Raw genomic sequence first — 18,234 nt, forward strand, 5'->3', positions numbered from 1 at the left:
CTCATTTCCCCGTGGCTGAGCCAGCTGCCTGGAGGAAGCCCATGAGGACAGGAAGGCAATGGCTTCCGACTCCTATTTGCTTTCTTTAGCTAGTAGCTGGCTCTCACCAGCTTACTGCCCCTGAACCTTTTCATCATGAGCAGCAGCAGCCAGCAGCAGACGCAGCAAGTGGGCCTGGTGACTGGCACTTGGGTTGCTGAAAAATAGGGTGGGAGGTCGGTTTCTCACCTTAGGTTTCTTAGGTTCTTCTTCCATGCCCTTTACTGTTCTTTATTTTCTTCACTGCCACCCAGTATTTCCTTCCCCCTCATTTTTAGCCGGAAACAGGAAGAGCACTGAGACAATGTTTCCTCCTCTCCCTTCACATTAAAGTTAGCGCCTAAAACTTGCAAGAATAATAAACTTGAGCATCATTGTAGAATGCAGATTTACCCAGTCTGTCTGAAAACTCTTTATGTATATATTTTTCAAAAGTTACACAAGGAACCTGTGGAATCGCCATTGCATGCTAATGGCATCTTTCAGTATGCAAAAATCAAGGGCAGCAGTTCCAAAAGTAAATACAGTGGTACCTCGGGTTAAGTACTTAATTCGTTCTGGAGGTCCGTTCTTAACCTGAAACTGTTCTTAACCTGAAGCACCACTTTAGCTAATGGGGCGTCCTGCTGCCGCAGCGCTGCCGCAGCACAATTTCTGTTCTCATCCTGAAGCAAAGTTCTTAACCCGAAGCACCATTTCTGGGTTAGCTTAGTCTGTAACCTGAAGCGTATGTAACTTGAAGCGTATGGAACCTGAGGTACCACTGTACTGGGCTTCTTAGGAAGGCTAAGATAGTTGTCAAGGGTACATAAACAAAAGAAGTATTGTGGCACCGTAAAAACTAATGGATTTATCATGGCATAAGATTTTGTAGACTAGAATCTACTTCATTTAGTGAAGTGGACTCTAGTCCTTGAGAATTTATGCACAATAAAACTGCTAGTTTTTAAGGTGCCACAAGACTGTTTATTATTAATGGATTGTGCTGTACACAATAAGCACAACCTGTTGAAATGTGTGGTTTCGACACCACACTTTGAATATACTCTAGATTGCCGTTTTCTAGTAATAGTAATTTTCATAAAAGCAGCCTACAGTAATCAAGACTCCACTGAGCCATTAAAAGTTACATGGTGTTTATTTGAATAAAATTTAAAGGACATCACCAGGATCTTGTTACATGTGGTTGGGGATTCTAGCTGCTGCTAGAGTAGTACAGAATACATTCACATTAGAGCAGGGTTTCCAGTAGAGAGCTCTCAATCTCTCTCCTTCTACGCACACACCAACACCCACACCCGTTTTGGATGCATAAAAAGTGGGGAAAAGAGGGGAGTTAAAACCTGCCCAGGCTTCTGTGGAAGAAGAATTCCTTGCCTCAAATCAAGTGCAGTTTCAGATGCAAAGTTTTTCAGCTTAGCATTGTAGCCCAAAGACAATTTGCCAGCCAAAACAGGTGGGTGGGCTGCCACAAATAACATGTACCGGGGACAGAAGACAAGTTTTGAAAAACAACCATTTAAGTTTATAGAGTTTTGTATGCAATTATAAAAATAAAAATAGAGTTTAACACCAAATGTCTCTGCCTTTTCTATCAAGTAGTCCCATACACTTGAGGAATAATAAAGAATAAGAGTTGGAGGGTCCACCAAAGGTCATCTAGTCCAACCCCCTGCAATGCAGGAATCTCACCTAAAGCATCCATGACAGCTGGCCATCCAACCTTTGCTTAAAAGCCTCTAAGGAAGGAGAGTCCATAACCTCTTGAGGGGGGCTGGCTACCAAATCTCCTGTCTCCTCTTTTCCAGGCTAAACATATCCAGTTCCTTCAACCACTCCTCATAAGGCTTGTTTTTTTTTGCTGCTACATCACAATGTTGACTCATGTTAAGCTTGTAGTCCGCTAAGATCCCTAGATACTTTTCACATGTACTGCTAATAAGCCAGGTCTCCTCCATCTTATATTTGTGCATCTAGTTCTTCCTGCGTAAGTGCAGAACCTTACATTTGTTCCAATTGAAATTCATTTTGTTAGCCTGGGCCCAGTTCTCCAATCTGTTAAGGTCATTTTGAATTCTGATTCTGGCTTCTGCGGCATTAGCTACCCCTCTCAGTTTGGTGTCATCTGCAAATTTGATGAGCACCCCCTCAATTCCTTAATTTAAGTCATTTGTAAAGACATTGAAGAATAATGGGCCCAGGACAGCAACCCGCGGCACCCCACTGGTCACTTTTTCCAAGGATGTCGAGGAACCATTAATGAGTACTCTTTGGGTTCAGTCAGTCAACCAGCTACAAATCCACCTGTTACCTCATTCAAGCTACATTTTACAAGCTTTGTAACATCACAGTCGAATGGATAACCACCACCTCTTCATGCTACAAACACTTTAAAGGATATGGAGGGATACCATTCAATAAAAAACAAATATAAGGCTGTGATCCTATACACATTTGTTTTTAAATACCGTATTTTTTGCTCTATAAGACTCACTTTTTCCCTCCTAAAAAGTAAGGGGAAATGTGTGTGCGTCTTATGGAGCGAATGCAGGCTGCGCAGCTATCCCAGAATCCAGAACAGGAAGAGGGATTGCTGCTTTCACTGCGCAGCGATCCCTCTTGCTGTTTTGGCTTCCGAGATTCAGAATATTTTTTTTCTCGTTTTCCTCCTCCAAAAACTAGGTGCGTCTTGTGGTCTGGTGCGTCTTATAGAGCAAAAAATACGGTAACTCTCTTGAGTTCAGCAAACCTTACTTCCCTTGGCCATCAATAATTAGTTTCACAATTCTTTAGAGACTGACTCAGGTCTGCCAGGAGTAAGAGACAACAGAAATTAAATGTTCCTTACATTCCTTCTAGGAGACAATGATAAGAACATTTGACCAGTCCTACCTATACCCATCCCCCCAACTGTGCCCCACTTGTAGTCTCTGAAGTATTCTGGCATGTGCGGGATGTTAGGGTAGGGGTACCACCTCTGATAGGAGACACTTCATGCTCCTTCTGGGGTAGTTTGTTCACCCTGCACTCAACTCCTAGGACAGCTTTTCTCAACCTGTGGGTCCCCAGATGTTGTTGAACTACAACTCCCATCACCCCTAGCTAGCAAGGCCAGAGCTCAGGGAAGATGGGACTTGTAGTCCAACAACATCTGGGGACCCACAGGTTGAGAACCACTGTCCTAGGACCTGCAGCATGCAACAGTTGGCACACCCCAGGAAATGGCGTCAACTGGCTGGCTAAACCAGGTGAGGGTAACTGATGGGTCTCAAACCCTTGTAGAGTTAGAGACTTCCCCTGAATGTGAAGACAGGCTACAGAGGATTGAGAGGACAAGACCAATAATGGGCCCAAGTGTCAAGAAAGCGGTTTCTGCGTGTGCTGTAGAGGGAAATGAGGGGGCAGGTGGGGCTCACCAACCTGGGAAGGTAGCCCATCTAGGAGAAGGACTGGTCCTAAACCTCTGCTGCCTTGTGGGATATCTTTGGAAGAAGGCTAAGGAGTAAACCCTACACAAATCCAGAGCGGAGTCCCTAAGATGGTTGGACGGCACCCTGTAAGCCTCCTTCCAGCAACTCCTGCAGCCAAGCTGGGGCCAATCATATTGCTCTGCTTTCTTTTGGATCGCATCAATGAGGCCGAGAAAGGGCCTTGTCATCTGGGTTGCACAGGACCTCCATACACATTGTCCAGGCTTGCATCCCAGGGAGGTTACTTTGGTGCTTGACACACTTGACTTCACCTCCAGAGGTGTACTCCATTATCTCTCAAGACAGAATGCCAACAACAGAAATTTGGGCCTCAAGCTAGAGAAATGTCAGAAAGCTATGCTCTCATGTGTAGGTGGCAGCTAGTTTTCATCATAGCTCAGTCCATAAAGCATGAGACTTGTAATCTCAGGGTTGTGAGTTCAAGTCCCACATTGGGCAAAAGATTCTTGCGTTATGGGGGCCTGGACTAGGTGACCCGCATGGCCTCTTCCAACTCTACAATTCTATGATAGACTAAGAATGTGGGCTTGCTAGCAGAGACCACTGCGACTTTGCTACATAAGCATGTTTTTTGGGCAGCAGCAACCAAGTTAGTAGCCAAAGCACATTTCTCTTCTTCAATTTCCATACAATTTAAGACCTGAAGCTTCCTTTCTGCCCCCCTCCCACTTCAAACTCACATTTTTTGAACTGACAATATCAGTGGATGGGTGTGTGTGAAGAGGGTTGTGGTTGGTTCTAAACCAACAACAATAAGGAGAATGTGTCTTGGTACAACAGAAAAGGCAGGCTTGTTTATATCCTGGATGGTAGGCTCTGAGGAAGTTCAAAGAACAAGTGAGGAACCTACTGCATTAGTTAAGTTCTCACTGGGGGCGGGGAGCAATTTCTTTATTTGGGTGCAAGTAAGGATAGCTCTTTGGGAGCAATCCTTTATATACGCAGATACAATGACTTATGTATGATAAAGACATTCGCCTCTCCATTATCCAATCAGCTGAGACCATATCTGGCTCCACACTGGACTTCTAAAGGGTAGATGAGGGCCTTCTCCAAAGAGAAAATACAAATATATTATAGGAAGAGGGGTGGTGGTGGTATCTAAAAGCTCCTGCAGTTCTGAAACACCTAGAAATCAGGTGACTGGGGGGGGTTAATATATCTTTGGGAGTCCAAAGCATTTACTTTGAAAAGAAAGGCCAAAGGCAAGTCTCAAAAAAAGCACATTTCCTTCAAAGGTTTTTGCAAGGAACACGAAAGGGCCAGATACCTCGCCTCTGTTCCATAAGCAAGTGCAGCACTTAACATATTGGTCCAAGATGGTTATTTTCTATAGCAAGCTGGAGCGCTGCGCTTGAATAGCTTAGGCCTCCTTCCCATTCTCTCTCTGCATCAGACCAACAGGCCCAGCAGTCTGTTAAAAAGACTGTGAGGAAGTCAACTGATTCACTCACTTTCCTGCACCTGTGACCTCACACATTCAGACCAGGTATCGTGGCTTTCCAGGCACAGGCTGGGCACAGCAATTTACACTGCTTCATAAATTGCCTCTGCCTTTGTTCAGGGCAGAGAAACTTCACACTCATTACATCACATTTGGCGAGATCAAAAGGCAGAAATGTTCTGCGCTGGTTCTGGATACCAAAACAGCAGAAGTCGGAGTTTCAAGGTGTGCCAGTAGTCTGAAGCAGCTTCCATGGCACTGCGGCTTTCCAGGCACAAAAAAGACAGAACTGAGACACCGAGTGCAGAGAAGAGTGTGGTCTTTGGCCGAGAATCTCTGCATCCTGCTCAACACACGCTGAAAACGGAGGGGGCTTGGGCCCTGTACTTTTCATGGAAGGCTTTGAGGATAGGCACAAGGTTTGTGAAGGCCGGGCGGAATGAAGCTTCCGATTCCCAACAGTTTTTCATAAGACGGTAAATCTGTAGAAAATGGCAAAGGTTTAGAACAGCACACAGAATAAAAAGAAAGAACAGCAAGAGAAGAAAGAAAGGGAGAACCAGACTCACCTCACAAGGACAGTCCTTTGGGATGGGCAACCTTTTCCCTCTATCCAGCAGCTCTATAAGCCTCAGCACTGTCATTTGTCCCTGAGTTGCTCCAATCATCTCAATGAATTTCTAAGACAACAGGGAGAAATATGTTATTGAGCACTTTGAGAAAGAGACAGGGAGATGCCATTGAGATACATACCCATACCACACATGGTCAGCTCTACCAATGGGTGGACCAGCCAGCTGCTTGATAGCTCAGTTGATAAGAGCATGAGACTCCCATGATCTATGATTTTTGATGACCACTGTGGTCATCTAGAATCATAGAATTATAGAGTTGGAAGGGACCCTCAGGGTCATCTAGAACAAAACCCCTGCAATGCAAGAATCTAAACTAAAGCATCCATGACAAATGGCCATCCAACCTCTGCTTAAAAACCTCCAAGGAAGGAGAGACCACCCAGCGACGTTGCATCCTCCATCAGTGCCTGGGGCTGGGGTGTGGAGGATGAACAAAACCCACTGTGCCAATCCAGTCCCCACCGCCAATGCGACCAGGTGGGTGCAGGGAACAGGGGTCTAAAGGAATGGAGGCGAGACAGGAGTTGCTGGTGCAGGTGGGCTGTGTACCACACACTGACGAGCTTCACAGAGCTCTTTTTATTAGCAAGCATATGCAAAATCCACCGGACACGTTCAAGACTTTGCCCTTTAACTTCTCCAGTCATGAGCTCTCTGGGTGTCGCCCTGTTATTTGTGCAACCTGTTCCACCACGTCATGTTCCCATCAGAGGGGGAAATGAGCAACCCTTTTGCAGAGGAGGCAAAGGTCAAGGACAGCGCACAGCACATTGCAAAAGAGACAAAAGGTAAAAGATAGGTCATGGCGGCTAGACACGCTGTGGCAGGGTGCCCCGCACCCTGCATCTGCCATCCCTACAGGGGTCTATAACAGAAACCCACAGTAAAGTCCAATCAGGAAGCAAACTATGGTAAGGCAAGTATTGTCAGAACATTGCTGTACACAGGCTCTGTGCCAACTGCAGTTAGCCACGGGGCCAGTGTGAGTCAAAGCACCCTGGATAACTGCACTGCAAGTGAAACTGCATAGTCAGTCTCCTGAAGTGCAGTGATCTAAATGTGTTCCAACACACATTAGATATTTGTAGACTTATGAGCCCTGCACATTGCAGCACTGCTAAACAAATGCTTTCACCTCCCTTGTATGCCCAGCAATCAGACTCACCGCTGGGGGGCTTTGACTAGAATCACAGTGTGTTAAGAGTTCATATAAAGTAACTCCAAAGGACCAAACATCAGAAGCACAGTAGAATTTACAGTCCTTCAGGCACTCCACAGCATACCTACAGCACAAGAAAAAACAAGAAAACAGAGCCGATGAACAACAAAATTTTAAAAATGTATAACTGCACTGCTGTATCAAATAAAGGTTCATCTAGTCCAGCAACTCATCTTCCAACAGGAACACGTTCAATACTTTTAGAAAAACTCACAACAAGGGAATGACGATTATCTTTTTATCCCCAGTGGATAATACTACCTCTTGAACATACAAGTTCTATTTAGATATGGCTTCCAGCTAGCTAGCTAGGCAGGTATCATGAGCCACCTTGCTGAATCATGTCGTCTATTCCATTTCTCAGTCTCCAGCAGCAGCCAGACATATACCTCTAAAAGCTCACAAAGAGGGCATGTACTTTTGACATTCACTTATCTCCATTCTTCCCTTATTTTGCAGACATGCTTTTGGTGTTCCCATAGAAGTTGAAGAAGCACACAAGTGCTGCCATTTCCTCCAGTGTCAACCATTTCACGGAAAGCTAAACATATTGCAACATTAACCAGAAGAAAGGGTAAAGAAAAAAGACAGCAAATTCTCTTAGAGACTGCCATTCAAGAGCTTGGGGTGTTCATGGGAGTATTCAGAATAACATCTTGAGTTGATCTTGAGTCACAATGCAATTGATCTTGAGTTACAATGCAGTCAAAACCCCTGTAATGTCTGAGAGCCATTACATTTTATGAATGCTTTCTTACCAAAAAACAGGGCTGTCTCCATCTTCACAGACACGGTAATAGTCATGTCCTTCAGGGATAGCTTTGGCAAGACCAAAGTCTCCAATCTTCACTACATTCTCATTCTCCAAGAGCACATTTCTGGCTGCCAGATCCCTGTGGATGTAGCGTAACGAGTGCAAATAAGCCATTCCCTGCAAAGAGCAAATATGGTGTTATTCCCCACCAGCTTTGCAAGCAAGGAGGACAAACACCCAGGACTAGACTCTGAATCAGGGGCCCAGATTTTGAATTTTAGCCTTTGTGCCTGCTAGACCAGGTGAGTGGCCCATCTGGTCCAGCATGCTGTTCTCACAGTGGCCAATCAGATGCTTATGAGAAGCCCACAAGCAGCACACACCCTTTTGCTTGGTGTTCAGAAGCATCTTTGCCTCTGTCAGTGGAGGAAAAACATCTCTTTCAGAGTCAGTACAGTGGTGCTTCAGGTTACATACGCTTCAGGTTACAGACTCCGCTAACCCAGAAATGGTGCTTCAGGTTAAGAACTTTGCTTCAGGATGAGAACAGAAATCGTGCTTCGGCAGCACAGCTGCAGCAGAAGGCCCCATTAGCTAAAGTGGTGCTTCAGGTTAAGAACAGTTTCAGGTTAAGTATGGACCTCCGGAACGAATTAAGTACTTAACCCGAGATACCACTGTAGTTAGTTATTCCCCATGAATTCATCTATCTTCTTTCAAAGCCCTCCAGCTTGGAAGCCGTCATTATGACAGCAATTTCCATAGTTTAACTATGTGGTGTGTGAAGTAGTACAGTCATACCTTCAACTTCCAAAAATGTTCAAAAACCAAGGCGCAGCTTCTGATTGGCTGCAAGAGCTTCCTGTACTCAATCGGAAGCCGCGTCGGATGTTCGGGTTCCAAAGAACGTTTGCAAACTGGAACACTCACTTCCAGGTTTGCAGCGTTCAGGAGCCAAAACGTTCGAGTCGCAAGGCGTTCGAGAACCAAGGTACGACTGTACTTTCTTTTGCCTGTCTTGAATCTCCCAGCGTTCAGTTTCATTAGAGGTCCCTTCTCTCTATCCACTCTCTCTGCACCGTTCATAATTTTATACATTTATATCATGTTAGCTCTTACCCACATTTTCTCTAAACTGAAAAGCCCCAAATCCTCATAAGGGAATTGTTCCACACGCTTGATCATTTTGATTCTCATTTCCCCCAAAAAATTTCCCAGCTCTGTCTGATCCTTTTTGAGGCAGGACAATCATAACTGTACACATTTCTCTTCCCAGAGCCAAGGAACGGCCATTTAAACAAACCCCGTAGCCTATTTCAACCACAGGAGTCCACGCCTCTTCTAGAACTCGACCAATAATCCCAAAACAAAGGAATATTCACTGCACCGGCAGCAACATTAATTTTACATCCCAAGCTGACAGACTTTACCTCACAAATCTGCTGGGCGAAGAGGAGAATGTGGGCCAGGCTGACATTGTGCTTGGGGAGATAATCTCTCAGGCTCCCCAAAGGCACATACTCCATGATAAGCTGCACAACCTTTTCCCCTAGAGTTGGGGAGAAAAAAAAATCCAACAATGATATTACTCCCAAAGGAAGTGTTTTTACCTTCCTACATTTCATTATCTATAGAAGCCCTGGCATGGGAGGTATCACATCTAGGGAAGGAAAACAGCAGGTGGCGACCAGTTCAAGGCCGCAGTGTGTAAGCATGGTTGGACTGGGATTTTTTTTTTTTAAATAAGTTTTTCCTTGGATGAACAAAGATCGTAAGAATAATAAATGATACAACTAAATAGACCAAGCCTTCTCACGTCATTTGTATATCCCAAAACTAGCATAATAAATTTGCAGTAATATCTGTAACATACGGTTCATTATTAGCAGACAATGCTAAGTTCTTGGTCCATGAATTGGTTTAAAGTTTAGACAATAACAAAGAGGAAACAGGAAAGAACAGAGTTAATGAATAACATTCGACATCACACAGACAAATGCCTAATCAGGAGCCCTTGTGGTTGTACTTCAATTAATAATAATAATAATAATAATAATAATAATTTATTATTTATACTCCGCCCATCTGGCTGGGTTTCCCCAGCCACTCTGGGTGGCTTCCAACAGAATATTAAAATACAATAGTCTATTAAACATTAAAAGCTTCCCTAAACAGGGCTGCCTTCAGATGTCTTCTAAAAGTCTGGTAGTTGTTGTTCTCTTTGACATCTGGTGGGAGGGCGTTCCACAGGGCGGGTGCCACTACCGAGAAGGCCCTCTGCCTGGTTCCCTGTAACTTGGCTTCTCGTAGCGAAGTTTGACTAATAGTGATTTTCCCTCTTATGTTATCAATGGATCAATATCAAGTGTTAGAATACTGATGACTGCGGGAGGGGGGGTTCAAAGTGAAGCTAATTTATGTTTAAATTTAGATCTATGCTCTATGCCTGAAGGGCCATACTTCAGCCATAGAGCATCTGCTCTGCATGCAAAAGTTCCCAGGTTCACTCCCTGGCATCTCCAGGTAGGGCTGGGAGAGATTCCTGCCTGAAACCATGGAGAGTTGCTGCCAGTCAATGTAGGTAACAATGAGCTAGATGGACCTGATTGAGTATAAGGCAGCTTCCTATGTACCTATGGAAGTTCTCAGGGTAATGTGGTAGGAATTTTATGGTCTTAGATATATGGTAATGTTCATAAGTGTACCAACCGAGCACATACATAGATCAGCACAGGAAGGCCAACCTGGAACCATTTTGATTCCTAAACTGAGCAAATGTTTTCTCTGCAAGGTCAAACTGGAAAAGCCTCCCCATTGTCTTTTCCTTCACAAATCCTGTCTTAAGGGTATGTCTGTGTTTGAATAGGGTGTGAGCCTGTGACCTGGCCCAGGAACTAAGTATTTATCACTACAAATGAATGGCCAGGCTCCCCAGGCAATCCAATCAAGTAACCTGCCAGACAGGAGATAAACAACAACAGGAGAAAACAATATTGAAATTTCTGTTTTAGACCGCCTTTTCTGTGATGTAGGTGTGATGTATCTGAGGTTACACCCCTTCTGTGATGTATGTATGATGTTTCTGGGGGTGGTCTTGATCTACAGGATGGGAATTTCAAAAGTCTTTATAAGGCCTTGCATGCCATTTTTCTAGGTTCCTCCTCTCCTGCGTGTAAGGGGAGCACCCTGTTGCAACAGATCAATAAAGATCAGGCTTACTAGCTGCTTTGCTTCTCAATATTCTCTGGTTGACCTCTGTTATTCTCTCCTACCAATACGGAACCTATGTAAGGACTCTATATGGGCTCTTGGATACCCCATAAGGGAAAAGGGCAATTTTTTGTTTACAACAGAAACTGTGAGAAAGGAATGTGGTAGATGAAAGCACAATCCCATTTGTTATCTCCTGCCTCTCTTCCCCTGCCCACAAGGCACTCCTATCAACTGCCATCCAGCCCTCGAGGTGCCAACTCAGTAGATGCCATACCCTGCTCACTGCAGCAGCCCTTGTATTTAACAATGTTCTCATGGTAGAGGGTCTTCAAGATGTCAATTTCTTTCTTCCAGCTTGTCAGCAGCTGCTGGCTGCAGCCTGATTTCAATGACTTCACAGCTACCATCTCACCAGTACCATCATTGGTGGGATCATAGCAGTATAAGCTCACTTTGCCAAAGTGACCCTAGTAGAAAAAGAGAAAAAACAAACAAGCCAAGAATGAGATATTTCAAAAGGCAAATCATTATAGCTGCTATCCTGTTAGAGCCTTCACTGCACCTGGCTGCCATACATCACTTTTTCCAGAAGGTGGACTAATAACACTCTCAGGTAGAACAGTATCTTGCCACATACCAGTGCAGGGATTAATCTGACAACAAGATCCACCTTTGTCCAGTATCTGTATCAAGCTCTGCTGACAGAGAGATGGGAAGGCCTGGCGGGGGGGATGGAAAAACTGGGGGGACGACCCAGGTTTCCCCCCGTTTCCCCCAAACAAAAAAAAAAAAGGCTTTGGGGAAAAACAGGAAAAAACCTGGTTGTGTCCCCCCCCCCCAATTTTTCTGGTTTTCCCCCCAGGCCTTCCCATCTCTATGCTGACATAACACAAATACCGTATTGGCCCGAATATAAGCCACACTTTTTTTCCAAATTCCAGCCATGAAAAGTTGAAGTGCAGCTTAAATTTCCCTTTAATTTTAAAGGTTTGGCTTATATTTGGGTGAAGCTTATATTCAGGCAAATATGGTACTGAATTTCAGAAACCAATCTGAACCTTGCAATATTTCCTAAGGATCCCACTACATAACAAGAATGGCATCTGGAGTCACCCCCGTGCCAGCAGTCCTACGTTTCAGAAGCTGGTTGTTTTGACTATATGCAATTTGATTTAATGTGTAATCCCGCAGAAAGTAACAGCCACACAATTTGTGAGTCTACTGAATTCTACATTTTCCTTGTGGAAAGTGTGTTGGGAATCAACATTTTTTCCCTTTAGATTTTTTTCTACAACTGAAACGGATCATTCATTTATTTAAAATATACATTTATTAACTATTTCTCAGTTTACAAAAATACATGCATTGTATTATTATTTATTGAATTTATATACCGCTCTATAACCAGAGGTCTCACATACAACCCTATGTCAGAGAGGAGGCTTTGTGTTAACTTTTCCCTGACAACTAGTTTTGTTTGCAAAGATCTATTTCTTGAAGGCTGGAGAAGATCCACCACTTGCTGTTGGAAATGGTACAGCCAGGAACAGAGAGATCACAAAGGGCACTGTTCATCTGTTTCAGCTCTTACTTGGTGAGAACTGAAGTAAAGAAATTAGTGATAATGCTTCACTAACAAAGGTGAATTACCTCACCCAGATCTCGAATCTTCTTTAGATAGCGCTTCTGAAAGACAGTAGGGTCAGGTACAGGGAATTCAGTGTACACAGAGCTGATGTCAAGGAGGTCTGAAAAAATAAGAGGAAGGAGCTGAGAAACACCAGGCAAGATGTACACTGACCAGTGGAAGGAAACAAATGTACTGGATCATCTTAGATATATTTGAGCAGAGCTAGATTTTGGTTCTGTCTTAATTTTTTTGTTCCCCATTTAAGCAAACCATCAACTTCCTAGGTTATCTTTGCCCTGGTTCACACATTATAATAAGCCAAGCCCAACCAAACCATGGCTTGTACCTATGTGCAACCAGAGAGATTATAGCCGCTTTGCTCTGCCTGTCTCTCTGCTGCTGTGCTGAGCCAAGCCATAGTTTAGCTTAATGAGTCATCCAGACCATGAGCCATAAACTGCAGGACAAACATGTGTTACTTACAGCTCATGGTTAAGGTAAAGGGACCCCTGACCATTAGGTCCAGTCGTGGCAGACTCTGGGGTTGCGGCGCTCTCTCGCTTTATTAGCTGAGGGAGCCGGCAGCATGACTAAGCCGCTTCTGGAGAACCAGAGCAGCACACAGAAACGCTGTTACCTTCCCGCCAGAGCGGTGCCTATTTATCTACTTGCACTTTGACGTGCTTTCGAACTCCTAGGTTGACAGGAGCAGGGACCAAGTGACGGGAGCTCACCCCATCGCAGGGATTCGAGCTGCCGGCCTTCTGATTGGCAACTCCTAGGGTCTGTGGCTTAACCCTCAGCTCATGGTTAGTCTGGAGATAACTAAACTACGAACCCAGGTTTGGATAACACACAATGCGAAGCAATAGCTTAGCTCAGAACAGCACCAAAATGACTTGGTAGGAGCAAAAGTCTGCAGTCTGCTGTTCTGGGACCCATAGAGCCATGGTGTGCCTTTGCATGACAAGAGATCATTGTAGGTTTACTTATGCTGCCTTATACCATACTTGTATGGTGCAGTCACCTTGATTTTGCACTCCATTTAACTTATTAGTACGGTCCCAGTCTTCACTGGTACTCAAGTTGAATCAACTATGATGAGGCCACAAACAAAGGGATTGTTTGTTCTTCTCACACATTAACTGGCCCAGTTTGCAGACAACCCCTCCTATGGCACTGTGAGGCTCCCAGGGAGAGGGGTGGGGTAAGGACACACTATATCAGATGTCTGAAAGCTGCTCTTTCAGCATCCTAGAGCCCTCTGGAATCCTTACTATGTGGCTGCAGTTGTGTAAGGTCTCGTAAGATGGTCCGAAAGGAAGGCCGTTCTCCAGGAGAATAGTTCAGGCACTGGCTGATTAAGGTAGCAAGTTCTTTGAAAGATGGTTCTGGAAGGCGATGTTTCTTCTCATAAAAACGCTCTTTCTGCAAAAAGGAGCACATTTATGAATTAAAGGAGTCTGTTGCAAAGCAACACCAGGCTTACAAGTTGAAAATGCTTGCATTTCTGGGTCATACAGATTGGGAGATGTGAACCTAAGGCTCAAAAGAGCCCAGCTGCGTTCCATTAACTTGCTTGCTTTTTTCCAATACTTTATTTACACTTACATGTCATACAAATAAACAATAAATAAAACGAGCATATAATACCAAACCAGAAAAAATATGAAGCAAAAAACCCTCACATAAATACAATCATGATAACAAAAACTACAGACAAGAATATAGGAGCTATATTCTCCTACGAAAAAGAAAAACCATTAACTTGCTTTCTATGGCCATGAAAATTGCTCTAAGCACACTAGTCCTCCATAATTTTCCATTATTCTAGCTCCTGACCAACCAATCCCCCCCAGCATGTTATGGAAAATAATAATTAAAAGCCACACAACTCCCAACTAAATTTACAACCACAAAATAAAATGTAAATTCAGCAATTTTAGACTTCTCTGCCCAATATTACTTAGCATTTATGCAATCCTATAACCACTTACTTGAGAGTAAGTGCCATTAAATTAAATGGGACTAATCTCTGAGCATACATGCACAGGACTGCACAATTAAGAGTGTTATTTGTATGTAAAGCACTTTAATCCTCACAGCAATCTTGTAAGGTATTACTATCACCCTACTGCTGATTAGGATTGAATAGCAGCAGCTTGCCTCAAGCCACTTGGCAAATTCACAGCTGGGGAACCTCTTAGTTCACAGCTCAGCTATGAGCAAAATAATTCAGTGTGTGCACTTGCTCACAGAATATGCTTTGCTTTTGGGTGTAGAAATCAAGATCTCCCCCAAGTTACTGTACTTTTCCATGTATTAGACAAGGGTTATTTACTCCAAAATAAAGCAAAAAATGGGGTGGGGTGTCATCTTATACATGGGTAGTGCTAAGGGGTGAGGTCATTGGTTGCATCCGTGAGCAGGATCTAGCGATTGGGTGGGTGAATGGTGTCTGCTGCAAGGGCTGCTTTTGATTGGCTGCCGCTTCGGCAATTTGGCTTTCGTCGCTTGCGATTGTTAGCATCGGCCAGTTGAGTGAGTGATATTCAGTTCGGCAGGACTCAGGTGAATTCTCCCCCCCAAAATCTGAACAACTCTGGGCAATCCTCCACAAAAAAGCTGAAGAACTCTGCCCTCTTCCCCCCATGTTCTTAAATTTGAGCCCCCCCCCCAAATGTCTTATACATGGGGGTGTCTTATAGACAGAAAAGTACGGTATGAAGCTGGGCAAGCCAAACCCAACAACAAACTGGCACAACATTCCTATGGAAGAGTTACAGCTCAGATCCTGCCCAGTAGATACATCCCAGAATTTGATGATGCTCTGGAATAGGTTAGCTACTCTCTGCAGGCACCCTGTTCCAAGTCCTGCGGGCAAGACAGAGTAGGTCCTACTGTTTTATAGGGTACTTGGAAAACCATTGTTCTCAAACAATATTTGATGTGTTTCGATTATTTTTTTTGCCAAGTAAATAACAGATAGATAACATACATTATGTAAGAGAAGTGAAATTGGGGGGGGGGGGGGAGCCCAGTTAAAAATATAAGGAAGAAGTAAGGAGCCACAATGAGGTGGAGGGAAGTCACACGCGAAGAAGTATTGATTTATTTTGGTTGACATTTGTGTATAAGATAATGTATTTTGAAGAACGAAAAGAGTATGTATACAAATAATGTAAAAATTCAATAAAGAATATTTAAAAAGATAGAGAAGGTCCTAAAAGAGCAAAAAAGAGAGCAGAGGCAGATGCTACCTCAGAGGGGGTACGTTCTTTCAGTGGCACATCCGCATCAAAGCATATCTCCAGCAGAGTGGTACCAAAGCTCCACTTGTCAGCTGCTGTACTGAGGTTGTTTACGTCTTTGACACACTCCGGAGCAATCCATGGGATCCTGTCAACTCGCTCTTGCAAGGAGGAAAGTCAAGAGTTAGAAATCCCCCAATGCATAACATATAAGTAAATACAAATATAGTGGTACCTCGGTTCTCAAACGTAATCCATTCCGGAACACCGTTTGATTTCGAAAACATTTGAAAACTGAGGGGCAAAGGGCTAGCTGCAAGTTCAATTGGAAAAATTGAAAAGCAGGCAGCAGAAGCCATTCAACTTCCAAGGCGCGTTAAAAAATGGTAGCAGTGTGGTGTAGTAGTTAAGAATGGTAGTCACGTAATCTGGGGAAACCGGGTTCGCGTCTCCGCTCCTCCACATGCAGCTGCTGGGTGATCTTGGGCCAGTCACACTTCTGTGAAGTCTCTCAGCCCCACTCACCTCACAGAGTGTTTGTTGTGGGGGAGGAAGAGGAAGAAGAAAAAGAAGAGTTTGGATTTGATATCCCGCCTTTCACTCCCCTTCAGGAGTCTCAAAGCGGCTAACATTCTCCTTTCCCTTCCTCCCCCACAACAAGCACTCTGTGAGGTGAGTGGGGCTGAGAGACTTCACAGAAGTGTGACTGGCCCAAGGTCACCCAGCAGCTGCATGTGGAGGAGCAGAGACGCGAACCCGGTTCCCCAGATTAGGAGACTACCGCTCTCAACCACTACACCACACTGGCTCCCAAGAGAAAGGAGAATGTTAGCCGCTTTGAGACTCCTTAGGGTAGTGATAAAGCAGGATATCAAATCCAAACTCCTCCTCTTCTTCTTCTTCTTCTTCTTCTTCTTCTTCTTCTTCTTCTTCTTCTTCTTCTTAGCAATTACTTCCAGGTTTTCAGCGTTCGAAAACCGAAACGTTCAGCTTCCGAGACGCTTGAAAACTGAGGCTCCACAGTAGCAGGCAATATCTGACATATTTAATGCTAGTCCTAGTTTTGCTGAAGGTATGATAGAAAGGTCACTCAGACACTCACCTAGGCAGTGTTCATGTGGATTGCCATAGGATGTAATGTGCAATGTGAACAATCCACATGAAGGCCTGTACATATAGCCACTTGACTCATGGAATTATTTTTTCTCAGATATGGAGATGAAAAGTATGAACTACACTTTCACAAGTATGGGATAAGCAGTATGGGATTTTCCCCAATCATTGGTCTGGAAAGAGAGGGGTTGTAGTGCAGCAACCCTTGTGGACCAAAGGTTGGGGAAGTCTGGGCCAGTGCAGGAAGCCTCTGCCTTAGAGGAATCTGCTCCTTCAGTACAGTGCTATTCTTCTCCAGTTAAGAGTCTTAACATCTTTTATGGGGGCTCAGCAGACTATTACCGTATTGACCCGAATATATGCCACACCCGAATATAAGTCACACCTTTAAAATTGGAGGGGGGAGAAAAAAGGGGGGAAAATACCAGAATATAAGCTGCTCCATTCCTCACTGCTCCTGGCTGCATACTTGGGAGGGGGAGCCGCACTGCATTGCCAGCGGCCTTTCCCCTTCCTCGCTCTCTCCCTTCCCGTTCTCGCGGGGAGAATGGGGGACTACGCATGAGCCGGGCGCAGCTTTGCCACACTCCTGGACCTGTTTGCCCCATGCTCCTGGCTGCATACTGTAAGGCCGCACTTTAACTTTTCACAGTCGGAATTTGGGGGGAAAGTGAGGCTTATATTCACGCCAATATGGTACTTAGGACACTTCAAAGGGAGCACCAATAATATCAAGCTGAAGAAGTTGAATAGACCAATAAATGGAGGGCAGATTCCTCACATATTAGAAACAATGCTGCAAAAAAAAGCAAATCATGCTGCCACTGACTTTTATGCTGTCTATATTGTTTTTCGTCGTGTTTGAGTAACACTGTAAGCCTGCAACTTGCACAGGGGTTGTGTTGCAGGGATTGCGCCTAAAGCCAAAATTGTATATAGTCAAATTCCACTGGGTTCAATGGAAGGTGGGATTCCCAGATTCAATTTTCTCGCAACCCACTTTTTATTCTTTTATTTTTTTAAAAAAATGGCACGAATAAATCTGAATAAGCACAAGTGAAATGTGTGCAAGTTGTTGGCTTATTGTGTGTCACTGAATGATATACAGTGACTTTGAAGTTTTATAAATGAAATGAGTAAATGGTTAGCAAGAGATGTGGTGTAATACTCGGAAGTGCAGCTGCCCAACACTGGAAGCAGATCACAGGCAGGCAGACATTCCCTTTCTTTAAACAGACACCCACCCACACCTGCACCCACCTACTTCTGAAGAAGCTGGTTTTGGAGATGGGACACGGAGCTGCTGCCAGAGAATGGTGTCAGGCACAATCCTCACTGACAGCAAACTATACACCATGACCTACCTCCTGCGATATGCAAACAGGGACACTGTGTCCAAATTACTTCCCTCTGCTCAACTCCAAAACCATGCACCTCTTGTGAAA

The 18,234-nt window shown here is 44.2% G+C and overlaps 1 protein-coding gene across 4 annotated transcripts in view; it reads right to left on the reverse strand.

The window, feature by feature from the left end:
* Positions 1-4,302: 4,302 nt before the first annotated feature.
* Positions 4,303-18,234, reverse strand: part of TYK2 (tyrosine kinase 2) — a 53,939-nt gene continuing 40,007 nt past the window's right edge. For all 4 annotated transcript variants that reach the window (XM_081893824.1, XM_081893825.1, XM_081893822.1 and 1 more), the window contains exons 16-24: positions 15,686-15,837; positions 13,703-13,853; positions 12,446-12,543; positions 11,070-11,262; positions 9,013-9,131; positions 7,587-7,759; positions 6,775-6,892; positions 5,544-5,654; positions 4,303-5,456 (exon numbers count right to left, since the gene is read on the reverse strand). In XM_081893824.1, coding sequence (XP_081749950.1) covers positions 5,322-5,456; positions 5,544-5,654; positions 6,775-6,892; positions 7,587-7,759; positions 9,013-9,131; positions 11,070-11,262; positions 12,446-12,543; positions 13,703-13,853; positions 15,686-15,837 — 1,250 coding nt within the window. In that variant the 3' untranslated portion in view covers positions 4,303-5,321. The remainder of the gene's footprint in view (positions 5,457-5,543; positions 5,655-6,774; positions 6,893-7,586; positions 7,760-9,012; positions 9,132-11,069; positions 11,263-12,445; positions 12,544-13,702; positions 13,854-15,685; positions 15,838-18,234) is intronic.

Source organism: Podarcis melisellensis, assembly GCF_964234715.1.
Source record: "Podarcis melisellensis genome assembly, chromosome: 17".
Classification (NCBI taxonomy): domain Eukaryota; kingdom Metazoa; phylum Chordata; class Lepidosauria; order Squamata; family Lacertidae; genus Podarcis; species Podarcis melisellensis.